Consider the following 17438-nt stretch of genomic DNA (forward strand, 5'->3'; position numbering starts at 1 on the left):
TGGTCCATTTTATTTTTCTCTGGCTTCACCTGTTTTCTTTCCTATTTTCCAAAACCTTTAATAATACCTTTCATGGAACACAAGCATTCCTTGTTTTATAATCCCCATTATTCCTCCTCTTTAAATTTGTTTTCTATATTAGCAATGCTAATCTCTAAAGGGTAAAGTAATATTCTGCAAGATTTTAGAGAGGTGTTGGTTTGTTGGTATTTTGAGCTGATCTTTAGTCAAATTGTTACGTTTCCTTTTTTAAATTCTCTCATTTTTTTTTCTCAGTATTGGTTAAGGTAGAAAGTAGAAAACTTTTTTTCTTGCTTGATTTGTCAGAGGTAAAGAAATGGCCTTGCCTATCTTTCTGCTTGTGCAAGTGACAAGAACCTATATAGATGACAGTTACATGCATATTTGTCACTTTATCAGCTGAATTGAGAGGAGCATGAGCTCCTGTTTTTGTCTTCGGGAATCAAAATGTTTACTGTATGGGCACCCTCCTCACACCCTAATTGACTAAACATAACTATTTGGTATGTGATTTATAAAAGGTTTATATTCTTAACTAAATGTATTAAAGTAACTGTAATTATTAAGGCTCCTGGTTTTACTTTTTTAAAGTTCAGCCAATGTAACAATACTGAAGAAAATTTTGAAGAGCAAAAAAACAGAATTTAAAAGTCTAACAAATGTAAAATATATATTCAGTATCAGTGTCGTACAGTTTGATTATGACCGTAGCCACCTTTATATACTGACTTATTTATGTTGTAGGAGTTGTTTTGAATTACTACTTTCAGTGTCTGAAAGTGAACTGCCTCATGAAGTATGGGTACTTTTTCTTCAGTCTCTGCAGGTGAGTTGATTTGGGCTCAAAAAAAGTCTCTGTTTTAGGTATCCAAGACACCTAATTAATTTCTCCCAGTAAATTAAATTTGGAAACTTACAACAAAAATAATTATACATTGGTATTAAGTTTGTGAAATGAGAGACCTTTCATATGAAGGGAGTACGTTAAAAATATTTTTGTGAATTTGGTTTTGTTAGCCTTTACGTAGCTCAGAAAACAATAAAGAAGTTTTCATTATTCAAAAACAATTTTATATAGAATAAAGCTATTAAAAATGTAAAATTGTGTATTGTTATAAGGTAGCAATACTTGGATCATAGTACATTTATCTAGTAATTTCCCTCTAACACTTCAGGGATTGTGTCAAGCATTTTAAGTCAAAATAATCATCATAAATTCTATTCGTGCATTTTACTTACAGGAAAGCTACATTGGCTTTCATATTGGCCTGATTATCAGCTTCCTAAGGGTGGGAAGATCAGAAACTAGTAGATTGGGGAGGAGGAGATTAGGGTAGGAAGAAAAGCAAGTGCACTGCCAGTGACAGGAGGCCAATTTGCTTGTTACTAGTAAAGACAGAAACTATGTTTTAAGAACTAGACATATGCTGTGACTGGTGTGACTCAGTTGGTTGGGTAGCATACTGAAAAGCAAAGGGTCGCTAGTTTGATTTCTGGTCAGGAAACATGCCTGAGTTGTGGGCTTAGTCCCAGTTGGGGCACATGTGAGAGGGAATCAATCAGTGTTTCTCTCACATACGATGTTTCTACCTCTTTCTCCCACTCTTCCCCCCTTTTAAAGATAAATAAAATCTTTTTAAAAAGAAAGCATAATATTAGTAGTAATAGTTATCATTTATTTATCACTGTGTGCCAGACCCTGCTCTACATGTTTTGTATGTTTTAATCAAATTACAAACCTTATAATCATTTGACTCCATTTACAAATGGGGAGATAGGCGTAGAGAGGTTAATTAATTAGCTTTCCCAAAGTTAAACCCAGTTTATATCCAAGCTTTGTTAACTGCTTCCTTGAAGACCCAAACTCCATAATAGCTTGGAACTGTTTCTTGTAGGCACAAGTAAAGATCTGCCTAATAACAGACACGCTTCATTATCTGGAAATTTCTTTTCTGGGATACAGTCATATAGCCCAAACTGAAATAATGGTAATCTTTTTCTCTTTAGGAAGAACAGGTTTCTTTGTTATGTTGTTGGCCTATTTTATTTTTTTATTGATTTTTAGAAAAGAGAAAGAAACAAGAATTTGTTGTTCCACTCATTTATTCATTCATTGGTTGTTTCTTGTATGTGCCCTGACTGGAGATCTAACCTGCAACCTTGGCATATTGGGATGACACTCCAACCAACTGAGCTCTACCCGGCCAGGGCTATTGGCCCATTTTAATCCTTGTAATGTGGTACTAATTCCTCACATAATCATACAGCAGCTAAAATCATCTTTCATATATAGCACATTGATTTCATTACTCTTTGTTTTGAGACCTGCCAATAGTTTTGTCCTAGTGTGTGGCATTCTAGAAGGGCAAATCTACTTAATTTATTAGAGCTGTTGCCATTATGTTTATTAGTATCCTTTGTAGAGAGAATATTCTCATTTTTTTATTCTCTTCTTAGATAGTATGCCTGAATAAAATATTTCACTTTTTTCCCCATCTGTGTAATTTTTTATCAGACACTTAGGATGGATGGATACACACACACACTCTCTCTCTCTCTCTCTCTCTTTTAAATTTATTTATTTTAAATAGAGGGGAAGGGAGGGAGAAAGGGGGAGATAAACATCAATGTGTGGTTGCCTCTTGCATACACCCCTGACTGGGAGTCAAACAGCGACCCTTTAGTTCGCAGGCTGGCACTCAGTCCACTGAGCTACACCAGGCAGGGCAGGATATACTTTGAAAGTACTTAATAAAATACATTTAGACGTACAGATAGATATATGCCATAGCCCCTTTTGAAACCTAAAAGGTAAAACCCTCCGAACAATAATTTTATCATTAAATGAGGTTTCCCAGAACCAATATCAATGTAGGGTGTGGTTTCCCATGCCAACAAGCAGTTCTCTGACTCCAGCAGGGTGTTGAAGAATTAGTTCAACTGAATTCTAACGCTGTATATCCAGAGAAGAGAATATCAGATTCCACTAGTTAAGTATTCAGTCATGCAAGATTGCCTCCCCCCACCCTCGCTTCAGACAACAGCCACAAACCCAGGTTGTCACCTGAATTGCTGACTTGACTGCCATGAACCAGAGGCTCCCACAACCCCCTTTGAGGTTGATTAATTTGCTAGAGCGGCTCACAGAACTCAGAGACACATTTTATTAACTAGATTATTGGTTATTTATGAAAGGATATAACACAGAAACAGCCAGATAGGACAGTATACATGGGAAGGGACAGAGAGTTTCCATGCCCAGGAACTGTGGATGAAGACCATATATCTTATAAATCACAATATCGCAATCATGGACATATGTATTCAATAGATCTCCCTTTCTGATAACTACTTGGGATTCTGGTGTTTGGTTGCACCATAAATTATTTGACCAGATCTCTGCTATTTATTCTAAATTGTGCTAGAGTGAACATCTTGTGCTGGTATTTCTGTATTGTAGATTTACAATTTAAGTTTTAAAATTGTTTTTAAAATTCCATCATAGTTTTTAAAGATTTTGTTGAATATTTTTAAAGTAACTTTGCTATAATAAATATATCAATTGGTAACAAAAGATTACATACATCATTCTAACTCAGAATAAACTGCCCTTTGAACAGATGAAAAACTAGAAAGCTGTTTTTGTTTTTAACCCAAATTATAGCTTTTATTTTAGTTTAGTTACTGTGTATCATGGTTGGCATAGTGTTTTCTGCTAAAGTATAACAGTCAGGTATGTATATATATTATAAACATGGTAACCAGACACAGCAAAGTCTGAAATTTTCACATATACTTTTCACCTTCACTTCAAAGTAAATGCCTGTTGTCTTAAAGAGAGAGAAGCCTGAGGACAAGTCAAGCACCATTAGTAAAATACTGCTATTTTGTAAACTACTAATTGGGAATATCACTTTCTGTGTCAGTTTTATGTCTTAAACTCTTTCTCAGTAGAAGATAACTTAGCGTACTAGGAGTATGTATGTGTATATTAAAAACATAATTTAAAAAATCCTCATCAAGGACTTTCTTTCATTGATTTTAGAGAGAGGGGAGGGAAGGAGAGAAATTGAGAGGGAAAGAGAAAGGAGAGATCAATTGCCTCCCAAACAGGCCCCCGAATGACGTTCCAACCAGCTGAGACACCTGGCCAGGGCAAAATCCTGTAATTTTTATGTGAAAATTACGTCGGAAAAATAAACTTTATTTTTCATATTTCAATTAAGTGAATTTAAGATTACATTCTTAGGTCTGCACACTTTTTAAACTTTTTTAAACTCCAAAGAAATATATTGCTATAAATGGAAGCTTATGTTCCTTGAGAGTTTCAGCAGTGTAAAATAAGGAAAAACAAGTTAAAATTTTAGACTATGGGAACAACCAATAATCTTCACTAGTAGTAGAGGATAGTGAGACATACTTGATCATTTATACCAAGTTAAATTTCTGACCCCCTTTTCCCCACCCTTTGTGCATGTAAGTACTTTTAAAGAACATACTATTGGGAATTATATTTTGTTCGTTTTCTGAGGATATAGAATGATAGCTAATAACCTAGACCTTCCACAACATTTTATAAAGAGCCACCTCATTTAAAAAGACATTTGATAGAATAATTTAAATAGTTAAAAAGTATATAACAATTGGTGTCATTAAGTAATATTTTTATTCAAAGTAATAGGTTGCCTGTGTGACTACTGCAGAATCCTTTTAAAGGAAAACTGTACCATTGGCCATAAAATAATTTAGTAATGCAAGGATGTAAATGAATTGTGATAATTTTACATAAGGGAAATTCAGGAAATCATTTTAAAGGTACCCTTTACCTTAGTGAATACACCCAAGTTTCATTCTTTAAAAGAGCAGCACTATAATCTCACAAAGTTTTAAGGATAATTCCCCCCCCCCCCGCAAGATATAGGTCCTTTCATAGACATTCAGATACATTTATCAGGCAAAACTACTGTCTGTATTGCTTATAAACCTGTTTTTTGGATGTGCTGTTTTTTGTTTTAGGAGTCACATGATGCGTTACTGGAATTTGGGAATAATAACTTACAAATATTGGTTCATGTTACCAAGGAAGGGGTATGGAAAAATCCAGTTCTTCTTAAAATTCTTTCTCAACAGCCAGTAGAAACAGAAGAAGGTAAGCCTTAAAACTTACTGACTATATTGAAGGAGGACTTAGTTCTAAGAGAATTAAAATTGATTTATGGGTTAAAATTTTGTGAGTTTTACCTGTATATCTATCGCCAGTCATTCTCTTCCCCTTGAAATAGTAAAAAACTAACCGTTAGCATTTAATGTTTCACCTAAGCATTCTTGCATTTTTTGGTAGTGTTTTAAGTATCCTTTTGCACTTATTTTAAAATGTTATATTGAGTAACAATGTCATACAAAGTTCCTGAGATACAAATGAATAATTTGCTTCTTGACTTTGGTATATAGTAGAGCTCTGTTAACAATTTGTTCACTGGTTACTACAGCTGATGACCATGAAAAAATTGCAATTTTATTTTAAATTTCAGATATATTGGAATATAGTGTTTTCAGATAAATGCAAAGAATGAACATTTTTATTTGCAAAATTGTCAATTTACGACCAGAAAATTTTTGTATTCGAGTTGACATTTGCGTTTTAGACAAACAAAATTACTTTGTGTAATATGACCAACAACTATAATTTCATTTGCTTTAAGGTAATGGAAAATTAAAAGAATCACATTCTATTAAGTATATTTCTGGAATAAAAATGAGTTTCACAACAGTTTTTATTCACACTTTTGATTAATAGTTAGCTTAGGTCTTAAAACAGACCATTTGAATATTACTGTCTTAAAATATCCCAGTTAGCACATTCATTCACCAAGTTTGTCAACCTACTCTGTACATGCTGTTTGGTTTTTTCTACATAGTGAGAAGATTACCAATAAGTGTACTTAGATTTTCTCTTGCTCCTTTTCCTCTGATAATTTTGTTTATCAGTTACACTGACAAAAAGGAAAGAAAAGGAAAAGAATAAAGAAAAGAGCTGTTAAATAGCAAAGAGATTGGTGTTTGTTGTTTTCTGTCCAGGTCCCCAATACATGCCGTTCCTTTGTAAATATAAGCAGATGGGGGCTACAATATCACCTTCATTATTAATAAAGTTTGTTAGAGGACAGAGCTAAATAGTTTCAAAAGGATCCTGGAATTTGGCAGGTACCAGTTTACCTAAGTCTTGATGAGGGCAGAGAAAAACTCATGCTCTCTGTAGGCAGGCCCACACCCAAGAAAAAGGGTAGAATTGTGTTAAAATGTCCCCAGTTTATTTTCCCCTGATGCATACTAATCAGATATACCACCCTGCTTCAGGAGTTAACAGTACTTAATTTCTTTTCACATAGGGAAAAAAATGAAGAAGCAGAGAGATGCACTCTTCACCTAACATCCCAAGTTATCTGCTCAATAAAGATTAATTAAGTACTCATTATCTCTAAGACTGAATGGGTACAGGATACTTACATACCAAGGAATTAGTCTGAGAGCCACAGTATAAATGGTGGGCATCCTATGGCCTAACTGCTTTCTCACTGGACCCTTACCCTAATTTCAGGTCAAAACATTAGAAGGGTTTTTTTTACAGCTCAGCTGCCCTTGCAGCCCAGACATTCACATTTGACTCTTAGAAGGCAGTTACTATCATCTCATTGATTGTCTTCTGGTCAATAATGTAATAATCAGAAGTATAAAATGTACATTTTTAAACCTCCAAGGAACTCCATAAATGCTTTTCTGTTTAGTTTTTTCAATTAAAAAAAGCCTGTAAGATTTTTATTGTTTCTGCCTTGAATTCTTGAGTTTTGTTGTGCCCCCTGCACCCTCCCCCCAAATTTGTTGCTCAAAATATGTACTAAGTACTAGTTGTTGACACTCCTGCCTAGCATGATGAGCAGAGACATAAAGAAGTTTCTCCCACCTAGACTCCCACCAGAATACTGAAGGCCTTGCCACACAACTGCCTACCGCAGGAGGTGGGCATGGGTGAGAATAACCCCAGCCAAGCCCCATAGAAGGTTCCCAGCCTGAGTCCTAATGCCCACAAAACCACCTCTGCTGCCAGCGGTGACTGCAGCAGCTGAAAGTAGGGATAGTCCACAGCTCCAGAGACCTCAAACTCCCAGTCGACAGATAGGGTCCTTCCACCACCGAACTGAAGTGACTTCGACTCAAAGGTCACCCAGAGTTACTACCATCTGGTATCTGCCAGTGTTCCAGCTGACTTGTATCCTATAATTTATGGCATCAAAACACAGGCTTTCTCCCCTTTTCCTTGAGACTCAGGAGTGCTTTCTTCTCTCTCCCCTACCAAGAGTCAAAGAGAGGGATCCATCTTTATTGTGAAGAGGCACCAACTCTCTCCCCTAAATCAGACTGAAAAGGAACTGGCCAGCTCTTGCTTCCCCCTGGTGGTTTAATTTTTGTTTCCCTTCTGTCCCTTACCTCTGAAGCCATTTAATTAATTGTTATGTGCCACCTGAGTCTCCAGTAAAAATAAAAAAGGCTTTCCTGATTGGGGGGAAAAAACAAGCTTTTTTTTAACTGGACACTAAATGTTACCGTTTTTTACATGATGAACTATGTAAAAGGTAAACTGTCATGATACTTGCAGCTGACTTTTAAATGGTTCATAAAAAGAATTAAGTAAATACATATACCAAAACAGTTCAACTGTTGAATCTAGATGGAAGAGAGGATGTGTGATTAAAATTTTTTTCTGCATTAAAATATTTGGGGAAAAATACAGAAAAGATCATGATTGGGAGTGAGACTTCTCAGTCCACATTTTAAATGTTAAAGTGTATGGATGATTTCCTTTTAAAAAATAAAGATTGATTTTAACATAACTTAAAATGATTTTTTAAAATGCAGGATTGATCTCTGTTAAAAATTGATATAGCAGTTTAACTGTGATTGAATATGTTGAGTAAAATAGTTTTACCTGTAGAAATAACAGCTATGACTTGTAGAATGACTGTTATGTGATGAACACTGTAGTAGTGCTTTTTCTACCTCATTTAATCCATAAAACAAATGAGAGATTATGCATGCCCAAGGCAACAGAGTTAAGATTGTGGGGGTAGAACTTGAGCCCAGGTGAGGAGATTAAAGGTTTTTGATTAAAGAACAATAACCATTCAGTTGCTAAATACATGATTTTATTAAACATCTCTAATATGTAAGAGTTTGTGCTTAGTGTTCTAGGGGAATACAGAAGTTGAGAACACATGGTAATCACAAGTTTTTGATAATGTAATAAGAGGGATGTCAGAGATCAGTAATAGCAATTTGTACTTAGCGTTTACTCTGTGCCTGGCCCTGTGCTAAGTGTCCTGTCTGCCTTTTTTTATGAGTCTTTCATCTGTATGTGGTGGATGTTACTGACCTTTTTATAGATGGAGAAACCTGAGGCTCTGTGAAGTCAGTTAATTTGACCAAGGTTTCACAGCTAGTATGTATCAGAGACATGGTTCACCCTCGGATTGGTGATTCCAAAACTTGAGATCTTAACATTTGTATACTCTAAGTTTTTATTACTGTACTTGAGAAATCTAAGTGAGGTGAAAGAAGTAAATGTGGGGATTTAAAAGGGATGGGTTGTGTAGATAATATGCCTGTCTTCAGGTGTGGGATTTGTGAAAATGCTTACAACCTGGAGGGCAAGTAAATAGAACAGAATAGAATATAGAGCTGACAGATGTGACAGGAAATAATATGGAAGAATGAGATCGGAGAGAATTTTTTAAAAATTGCTGGGACACAGCTAAGTTTATTTCCTTGAGGAAAGGAGTTGGCAGGGAAGGATAATGCCAAAATTTCATTTGTATATGATTGAGAAAATACCATTACTGAAAATAGAAGTAAGGAATGGGAAGCTATTTGAGTGGGAGTTATGCTTATGAGTTTCTTTGTGGAAATAGTGCCTGTGGGGCTAAATTGGAAAAGTCCAAGTGAATGTGATTCTTCTGTCCATGCTTCTTAACCTTGACTGCATATTAACTATCTGTGGAAATTGAAACCAAAGGACCCACCCACCCCTGAGGTCCAGTCTCTACCTGGCCAATCAAAATCTCCAGAGTTGAATGAAGCTCTGGACCTTTTTGAAGTGCCACAGGAAATGGCACCTTCCACCTGTAAGTGGTGGGAGTATAAACTGGTACAACTACTGGAGATCAATTTGGCAGCAGTTCACTTGGAATTTTTTCCATAGGTACAATCATGCATATGTGGAATAGTGGAGGTTCAGGGCTGTAAATTGTAGCATTATTGAGGATTGCCAAAGATTGGAAACAACTTGTAAGTGTATCAGTAGGGGATTGGTTAAATTAATTATAGTACATCTACACAGTGGAATACTACTCAATTGTTTATGTATTGAAGTAGCTCTAAATGTACAATGATGATAGAATGGCATGTATAATATATTAGGTGGGAAAAAATATGACTTTGGCACTCAGAATAGTTTTTGAAGTGTAAACAAGAAACTGGAGGTGGCAATTGTTTCTTGGGGAAGGGAAAGAGGGGACTGGGGTCAGGGTAGAAGGAAGGCAGTTTTTAACTATACACCTTTTTATGTGCCTTTTGAGTTTTGTGTCATGTACATATATGATACTACTTAAAAAAAGAATTTAAAAAACCTACAGTTGATTTTGATAATATAGTTAAAATTGGGTCAGTGGTTTATCTCTCCCCCTCCTCCCCAGTGGTTTAATAATCATGTCTTAATAACTTGAACCTCATATGTGGCCTATAGACATAGTAGCATAGGTATCAACTGAGAGGCTTGTTGGAAAAGGAAAATCTGAGGTGCCATCCCAGACCTACTGAATTAGCATATGCATTTTAATAAGATTCCCCAGGTGATTCAGAAGGCACTTTGAGGTTTGAGGAACACTATTTTGTATGAGCCACTTAAAGCAGTTTGCACATTCACCACTTGTTTTGACACACAATATTCCCACCTCTATTCTTTAAAAAAAAAAAAAAAAATTTTTAGAGAGAGGGGAAGGAAGGGAGAGAAACATCAATGTGTGGTTGCATCTCAAGCGCCCCCTACTGGGGACCTGGCCCGCAACCCAGGCATGTGTTCTGATTGGGAATTAAATCAGTGATACTTGGTTCACAGGCCAGCACTTAATCCACTGAGCCACACCAGCCAGAGCCCACCTCTGTTCTTTAAATAATAACTATGTAAAATGCCACACATTGATTGAATCTACTATTCATAAATTGAGAGCTTGTCCAGAACACTGCAAATCAGTGCTCAGGTGCTTAATATTCAGTACTACTCAGCAGCATTTTCCAAAGTGTGTACTGAACCAGGAACATAGATTTTACATGGTACTAATACTATGTGTAAAAGGGTTCTCTGGTCAAATCAGTTTGGGAAACAATGGATTAAATGAAAGTGGACAGTTTTCTTTATTGCAGGACTGTTCAGAGATTTGACCAAGGAATCCTTTTTTTTTCTAGGACTATCTCTCAGGTCTTTTGGTCGGTGGAACACACTTTGAGAAATGCCTGGTTTAGAGGAAAGAGCACCACTGGCTTTGGAATTTTTGGCAAGTTACCTAATTTCTCTGAATATTAATTTTTCTAACCTTAAACTGGGGATGATAAGACTTGCCTTGGTGGTGGTGTGAGGAATAAATGAGAGGTATATAAAAACACTCAGTTTAAAGGTTGGTACCTCATAAGTGTAAGTTGTAGTTGTTAATACTACATAGGTTACTTCTTTTTCTTGCACTTACGTTTATAGTTTATTTCACTGTTTCTTACTACCTTTATTAGAAAGTGAGGAAGGAGGTCAAATAATAAATTTTGATGAAATGATAGTAGCTTTATTAAAAGGTTTGGTGTTCCAAATAAAAATATTTAAGTAATATGAGAAGCTTTAGCGAAATTATTTAATTTTGCTCTCTGTTCTGTTGATGAGTATTGAGACCAAGTTCAATTTCCCAGTTATAACAACTGAATTTTTAATTCACCAAAACAACATTAAAAGATACCAAACTTTCATCTTAACAACCATGACATGTTATGTGGTATGTTATCAAATTGTTTTATTTTTCCTTTTTTCTAGTCAATAAATTGATTGCAGAAGAAGGACCTTTCTTTCTGCAAATGCGAATAAAACATTTGTTGAAATCTAACTGCATCCCCCAGGCTACTGCTTTATCAAAACTGTGTGCAGAATCTAAAGAAATTTCAAATGTGTCATCTTTTCAGCAAGCCTATATCACATGCTTATGTTTTGTTCTCCCTAATGAAGATGCTATTAAGGAGGTGAGTAAAGCAAGTAACCGCTGTTGTCATTCACGTTTACTAATAATTTTAATAGAATTTGATAAATGCTGCATGGCTGGATGAAAATGAAGACTTTTTTCCCAGGCTATTGAAAAATACTGTTTTAATTGTATATTAAACTGTTCAACAGATTGAATATAAAGTTATGTCTTATGTAAATTTGAAAATTAGATAACTAAAGAATATGCAAATAGATATGTTTGGGTAGTGGTTTACTTTGAAAACTTTAAATGTCAAAGTTGTTTTTTCTTAAAGTAATGATTTTTTTCTATGTTTGGGAAATGCAGAAATTATTAATACTGGTGTCAATGGATAAAGTAAAGAGAATGGCGCTTAAGTCTAGCTTAAATTACTTTTATACATTGAGCAGTAAGCAAAGAAATGTAGGACTTGAGGACCCGTGAATATATTTTGAACATTGATTAAGAGGACAAACTGGATACCATCGAAAAAATAATAAAGCGATTGAATCTTTTAAAAATTATTTTATCAGTCAGATTGCATCCTTTTTTAAAAAATTATATTTTATTGAGTATGCTGTTATAGTTGTCCCAATTTTTCCCTCTTTGTCTGCCTTCCACACAGCACCCCCTACTCCCTCAGGCAGTGCCCTCATCATTGTTCATGTCCAAGCGTCATGCCTATAAGTTCTTTACTCCATTTCCTGTCCTGTACTTTACATCCTCATGGCTGTTCTGCAGTTTGTCTTCTTTATCCCCTCACCACCTCACCCATTTCCCCACACCCACCATCAAAACACTCTATCCGTGATTCTATCTGTGTTCTTGCTTGCCTGCTTAGTTTGTTTTTTTAGATTAAGTTGTTGATAGATTTGTGTTTTTTTGCTATTTTATTGTTTATAGTTTTGATCTTTTTCTTAAAAAAGTCCTTTTAACATTTCATGCAATAATGGTTTCGTGCTGATGAACTCCTTTAGTTTTTTCTTCTCTGGGAAGCTCTTTATCTCCCTTCTGCTCTAAATAATATCTTTACTAGGTAGAACAATCTCGTCTGTAGGTCCTTGCTTTTCATGACTTTGAATATTTCTTGCCAATCCTTTCTAGCCTGCAAACATTTCAGATGTGAATATTGGACCTCTTGAAGTTGTCCCAGAGGCTGCTTATACTATCCTCATTTTTTGGGGGTTCTTTTTTCTTCATGTTGTTCTCATTAGTTGTTTCAGGTTTTTTTGTTTGTTTGTTTTGTTTTGTTGCTGCCTTACATTCCAAATCATTGATTTAATTCTCAGCTTGATCCATTCTACTGTTGTTTCCCTGTAAATTGTTATTTATTTCAATTAGTGAATCCTTCGTTTCTGACTGGATCTTTTTTATGTTGCTGAGGTCCAAAGTTCCTTGGGCATCCTTATAACCAGTGTTTTCAATTTTGCATCTGATAGATTGCTTATCTCCATTTTATTTAGTTCTTTTTCTGGAGTTCTGATCTGTTATTTCATTTGGACCATGTTTATTTGTCTCCTCATTTTGGCAATCTCCCTGTGTTTGTTTTTATATACTAGGTAGAGCTGCTTTGACTCTGTGTCTTGGTAGTGTGGCCTAATGTGGTAGGTGTCCTACAGGGTCCAGTGGCACAGCCTCCCCTATCACAAGCTGGGTACTCAAGGTGCACCCTTCATGTAGGCTGAGTATACCTTCCTCTTGTAGTTGAGCCTTGGTTGCTGCTAGCAGATCAATGGAAGGGATTCACCCAGCCCAGTCAGCTGTAAGGACGGGCTGTGGCCACTTACCACCAACTTCAGCCATCTGTGGAGGATCAGCTGTGCAGAGACATGGTGGTTGTGCTCTGATGTTGTCTGTAACTGTCCACTGGGTATGCTGGCCCTGGGGTTTCCGTGGCTGGTGCAGGCCAATCTCAACCCCCACTTGTGTTTTGCCTGGGGTCTCTTTTCCTGAGCTATAAAGCAGTCTGAGATGGCTGCAACTTGTGCTGGGCTTTGAGATTCCCAGGCAAAGCCAAGCTGTGAATCTAGGCCAGCTGCTGCTAGTGCTGGGTCTGGAGCTCACTGAGGCCATCTGTGCTTGTTGGTAGGATTTAGGAAGTTGTGAAGCTGGAGCCAAGACCAGCCATTCATAGGGAAAAGCAGCTTGGGTAGGCTGTAAGTTGGGTAGGCCCAAAAACTGGATGGGGCGGGGTCTCTGGTCAAACAGTGTTACATAGGTTGATGGAGTCTCAGATATTTTGGCATCAGCTTGTCTACTCTTTAGGGGGAGGGTTTAGAAAAGGAACAATGGCCTCTGCTCGCCTTGATGCCAGGCACTTCAGATCCTCCCTGTATGCCACTGGTGCCTTTCAAGCTACTACTCTAGTGCTGGAGCTCAGAGGGGGTGAGTCTGAGTTAGTCAGTCCATGTGTGGTTTCTTTAAAAGGAATTGCTTGGGCTCTAGTAGTTTCTTCCACCAACTCAATCCCTGCTGGGTTTTGCAGCCAGAAGTTGTGGGGACTTACCTTCCTGGCACTGGAACTCTGGACTGTGGGGCCAGGAGTTGGGTTGGGACTCCTCACTCCCGAGATATCCCCCCTGAATTTTTACCCACCACACGTGGATATGGGACCAGCCTGTTCTGCATCTCTGCCCCTCCTACAGACTAGATGGATGTCATTTCTATAATCCCATAGTTTTCAGACTTCCATTCAACTTGATTTCTGGCAGTTCTGAGTGATGGTGGTTCCATATTGATTACTTATTGATTTAAAGAAGAGAGAGAGAGGGAAACAATTGTTGTTCTGCTTATTTATGTATTCATTGGTTGCTGCTTGTATGTGCCCTGCCTTGAGATCCCCCACAACCTTGGCCTGCCAGAACAATGCTCTAACCAACTGAGCTACCTGGTCAGGGCCTCTGACTGAATCTTGTATAATTTAAGGCTCACTGCTCTCCATCCATCTTGTCTATGCTATTCTTTGAACAAAACAAATGTATCCCTGCCTGAGAGCTTTGTGCTTAGTGTTTCCTTTGTCTGGAACGCCCTTTCACAAGATATTTTGGATGGCTCGTTCCATTATATTTCTCTCTGACATATCGGAGAGGCCATCCTCACCATCCCATCTAAAATAATATCCCTTATTTTACTCTGCCCTGTTTTCTTTGATAAATATTTGCCATTGTTATTATAAATATATATTGGGTTGGCCAATAAGTCCATATGATTCTTTCTGTAAAATATGACACACTTTTCATTTTCTTTTTTTCTTTTTTCTTTTTTTCATTTGTGTAGGCTGGGAGGTAAATGAATCGAGCAATGCTTTCTATCCAATCATCTCTCCTAAGCCAGTGTTTTAATGTCCCAAAGTTTAATTAACAGAACAGGGAAGCTGCCCTGAACTGAACTCAACACTTTGAAATCATTTTTCATTTTCACCAGTAAAATTTTCTTTATTGATTTGAATATTTTGAGTATGTGAGCTATCTCCTACTATTGGCTTCTCGTGGGCAGAGGCCAGGGCTACTACTAAACATCTTCCAGTGCATAAGACAGCCCCACAACAAAGAATTACTTGGCCAAAATGTCAGTAGTATCAAGAAACTTCACAAACCACTTTTGACACATTTGATCTATCACAGCACCTTCTCCATGTACTGCACAAATTTTTTCTTTTGCATTTCAATTGCATTTTTACCTTTCTTGAAATAATAAAGCCTAATATGCCAAAAAATTGCTTATTTTCCATTTTCACTATTAAAATGGCTGCACAAAAATTCACCAATTTTGATTTTTTTTTTTTTTAATGCATGCTTATGTGACAGCAGTCACACTACAATCTAATAAAATTGTTTTTGAATGAAGTTAAAGACAGCTAAGCACTACTGGCATTGTCTGGAAAAAAACTAAATGAACTTTTTAGCCAACCCATTGCAAACCCATATAAAATCCTCTGTCACTCTTTGTCCCCTTACCTAAACTTTTTTTTTTCCTGTGTAGTATATATTACTGCTCCTAGACATCATTTTTGGTTATTCTCTGTTTCCTCCCACTAGATTAAAATCTCTGTAAGGAGAGAGACATAGGTTTGTTCACTGCTATATCCTTGCATTCTAGAATACTTAGCCATGTAGTAGGCACTCAGAGGGACTAACTACAAGTTTGTATGCTAATGTATGTATTTGCTATGTTGGGAAGGGTAATGAGATGGGAGACTGCTTACCTTTAGTAACAGCTCCAGTATTTTGTGTTTGGGAAACTTAATCACTATAAGATGTAGTAACGGTTATTCTTAGCACCAAAAGAATTCAGAAGAATCAAAAATGCTAGACCTTGGAATTGATTCCTCTTCATTTTATAACAATAACTTTTTCTTTAATCTCTTGATCTTTGTTTATTTAAAACCTGTATTTTTTCTAGCATCGTATTAAGCATTGGCAAATTCAAAGAATATGTATGGCGTAGTTTGGTTGGCAGAAACAACTAGAGGAAGATAAATTCTTAGCCCTAATATATTGCCCCTAAAATCAGGAGAAATGTGGAGATAACATCTTTGTAGAGTAGAATAAAAGGCTTTATAAAAATTGATCCTTGAGCTGGACCTTGAAATAATGATGTGGTTTGGAAGGGTAGAAGGAATGGTTTTGGGATAACTGACTGTGATAGTAGACAGAAATGAATGTGTACTTTGCCAGAACCCCCTATAGCAGCCATCCCCAAGCTTTGGCACCAGGAATAGGTTTCATGGAAGACAGTTTTTCCACGGACTGGGGGTGGGGGTGGGAGTGGGAGACTGGAAGTGGAGTCAGGCAGTAATGCCAGCACTATGTTGCTGCTCACCTCCTGCTGTGCTACTGGGTTCCTAACAGGCCAGGGACTGACGATTACTGATCCTCGGCCGCGAGGATTGGGGACCCCTGCCCTAGAGAACACCTTGCCTGGGGCAGAGAGTGAGTGTTGAGGTCTTGTGAGAGAGATCTGTTGGGTTGAGAAAAGGAATGCTTCTGAAAGTCCAGGGCATTAGAGCTTGGACTTGATGCAGTGGGTATTAGGGAGGTTTTGAAGGTAGGAAGAGAAATGACTGAAACTGTTTTAGAAAGAGTATGTATTAGGTTTAGGAGAAGAAGTTGGAGTTACTAGCGACAGGAGAAAGGACAGGATGTGCTGACAGGGCAAAAATAGAGGGGGCTGGGAAACTATGGCTTGTGACCCAGCTACCTGTTTTTGTAAATAAAACTTTTACGGATTGTCTATGGCTGTTTTTTCTCTACAATGACAGAGTTGAATAATAGAGACCATTTGGCCCTCAAAGCTGAAAATAATTTTCTGTATGACCCTTTACAAAAAGTGTTTACCGATCCTGTCTCTACAATAATCAGATTTTCCCGTGTATTACAACCATTCAGTATTATTTAGTCTGACTTTTGTTTTACTAATGATGAAACTAAGGCCAAGATGGTAATACTTTCAAAGCCCTACCTGCATTAAGCTGATGTGCAAGCCCAGACTAGAATGCAGAACTTCTGACTCCCTGGCCAGCCCTCCTTCCACTGTACAACTTATTTTCAGTTGGTAAGCATTGGTGAGCCATGTTCTAATAAGAAACATCTTAGTGGCATATCATTCTATTCATATACATACATTTATATATAAGGTGTGATTTAAAATATTTTATAAATTAGGATTGATTTATTAAATAAATCAATACAAAAACATTTAGCATACATCATAAAATTATCTTAAAAAGAACATTGGTACCATCATAATTAGTCTCTTATCCAGTGATGCTTTCTTTTGCAAGTGACAGCAGAATTAAAGAGAATCTTTAAAATTTGCTTTGGAAAAGTACGAATGGATCACTAGATGTTCATTAATTTAAAAGCATATGTTTTAAGGTAGAAGAGTTATAACATTTTCTACTTCAGCTCAGTTCAGAAGAGTCAAATTAACTTGAACAGCAGCGGGGAATAGAAGTACTTGTATGTTAGCACCTGTGGGTATCACAGTAATAGGTGTGTGTAATGGGAAACCTCTTCTGGGGAAGATTTAACCAGACACATGCAATTAAGAATAATTGACAGGGTCAAATATTTGGCTTGAAAGCCAAAAATCAGAACCCCAAATTCA

General features: G+C 36.8%; 1 protein-coding gene and 1 non-coding gene across 2 annotated transcripts in view; one reads left to right on the top strand and one right to left on the bottom strand.

Annotated features, from left to right (window-relative positions):
- RLF (RLF zinc finger) overlaps positions 1–17438 on the top strand; it is a 79505-nt gene that overhangs the window by 32626 nt on the left and 29441 nt on the right. Inside the window, exons 3-5 of the mRNA XM_054572041.1 lie at positions 766–847; positions 5038–5170; positions 11147–11349. Of these exons, the coding sequence (XP_054428016.1) occupies positions 766–847; positions 5038–5170; positions 11147–11349 (418 nt within the window). The remainder of the gene's footprint in view (positions 1–765; positions 848–5037; positions 5171–11146; positions 11350–17438) is intronic.
- On the bottom strand, positions 14599–14733 carry LOC129069551 (small nucleolar RNA SNORA36 family). Its single transcript, XR_008529043.1, has one exon. It is a non-coding gene; the product is annotated as a small nucleolar RNA SNORA36 family (small nucleolar RNA).

The sequence above is a fragment of the Pteronotus mesoamericanus genome, unplaced genomic scaffold (genome assembly GCF_021234165.1).
Source record: "Pteronotus mesoamericanus isolate MK-2021 breed Mesoamerican mustached bat unplaced genomic scaffold, CSHL_Meso_final contig_221, whole genome shotgun sequence".
In the NCBI taxonomy this organism is placed as follows: Eukaryota; Metazoa; Chordata; class Mammalia; order Chiroptera; family Mormoopidae; genus Pteronotus; species Pteronotus mesoamericanus.